General features: G+C 57.3%; 1 protein-coding gene across 1 annotated transcript in view; it reads left to right on the forward strand.

The window, feature by feature from the left end:
• The window catches only part of RPS11 (ribosomal protein S11), a 2,845-nt gene that overhangs the window by 1,178 nt on the left and 876 nt on the right, over positions 1 to 791 (forward strand). The window contains exon 3 of the mRNA XM_009993744.1: positions 535 to 664. Coding sequence (XP_009992046.1) covers positions 549 to 664 — 116 coding nt within the window. The 5' untranslated portion in view covers positions 535 to 548. The remainder of the gene's footprint in view (positions 1 to 534; positions 665 to 791) is intronic.

Raw genomic sequence — 791 nt, forward strand, 5'->3', positions numbered from 1 at the left:
AACATGACAGAAAGAATGGAAATTTAAAACAAAAAATATTAGAAATTAGTGTTGGGGCCTGGAGGAGGGAAGTTCTTTGGAACTGAGGTCCCAGTTCCCTCCGTTATCAGGGTAATTAAAGAGTCTGTTATTTATGTACATTTATACCTGTAGATCCCCCTGGGGGTGGGAGGTGCCCCCCAGGGGCAGGGGGGTTGGAACCAGGTGGGCTTGAAGGTCCCTTCCCACTCAGACCAGCCTGGGATGCCACGATTGTTACTAATTTATCAAATCAGCCACTGAAAGGATTTTTAATGACCCCTTCATTAATGATCTGGTCCCCAGTCAGTGGGTGGTGCCTCCAGCACCAGAAACCCCCTCGTCCCCCCTTCCCAACGTCCCTGTGTCCCCGAGGTGACTGATCCTGGGGGCAGGTGCTGGCAGGTGCTCACCCCTGTTCCCCTGCTGTTCCCCCCCTGCTGTCCCCCTGCCCTCCTGCTGTCCCCACTGCTGTCCCCCTGCTGTCCCTGTCCCCCTGCTGTGCCCCTGCCCCAGGGGTGGTGACCAAGATGAAGATGCAGAGAACCATCGTCATCCGCCGCGATTACCTGCACTACATCCGCAAGTACAACCGCTTCGAGAAGCGCCACAAGAACATGTCTGTGCACCTCTCCCCCTGCTTCAGGTGACACCTCCTGGGGGCCCCCCTCCCCCTGCCCCCCCAGAGCCCCACGGTGATGATGTCTGATCTCACGATGGTCTGCAGAGACCCCCCCAGGGGGGCTGCTGACACTGCCAGTGGCAACTGCTGA

Source organism: Chaetura pelagica, unplaced genomic scaffold (assembly GCF_000747805.2).
Source record: "Chaetura pelagica isolate M959 unplaced genomic scaffold, ChaPel_1.0 scaffold1463, whole genome shotgun sequence".
NCBI classification, from domain to species: domain Eukaryota; kingdom Metazoa; phylum Chordata; class Aves; order Apodiformes; family Apodidae; genus Chaetura; species Chaetura pelagica.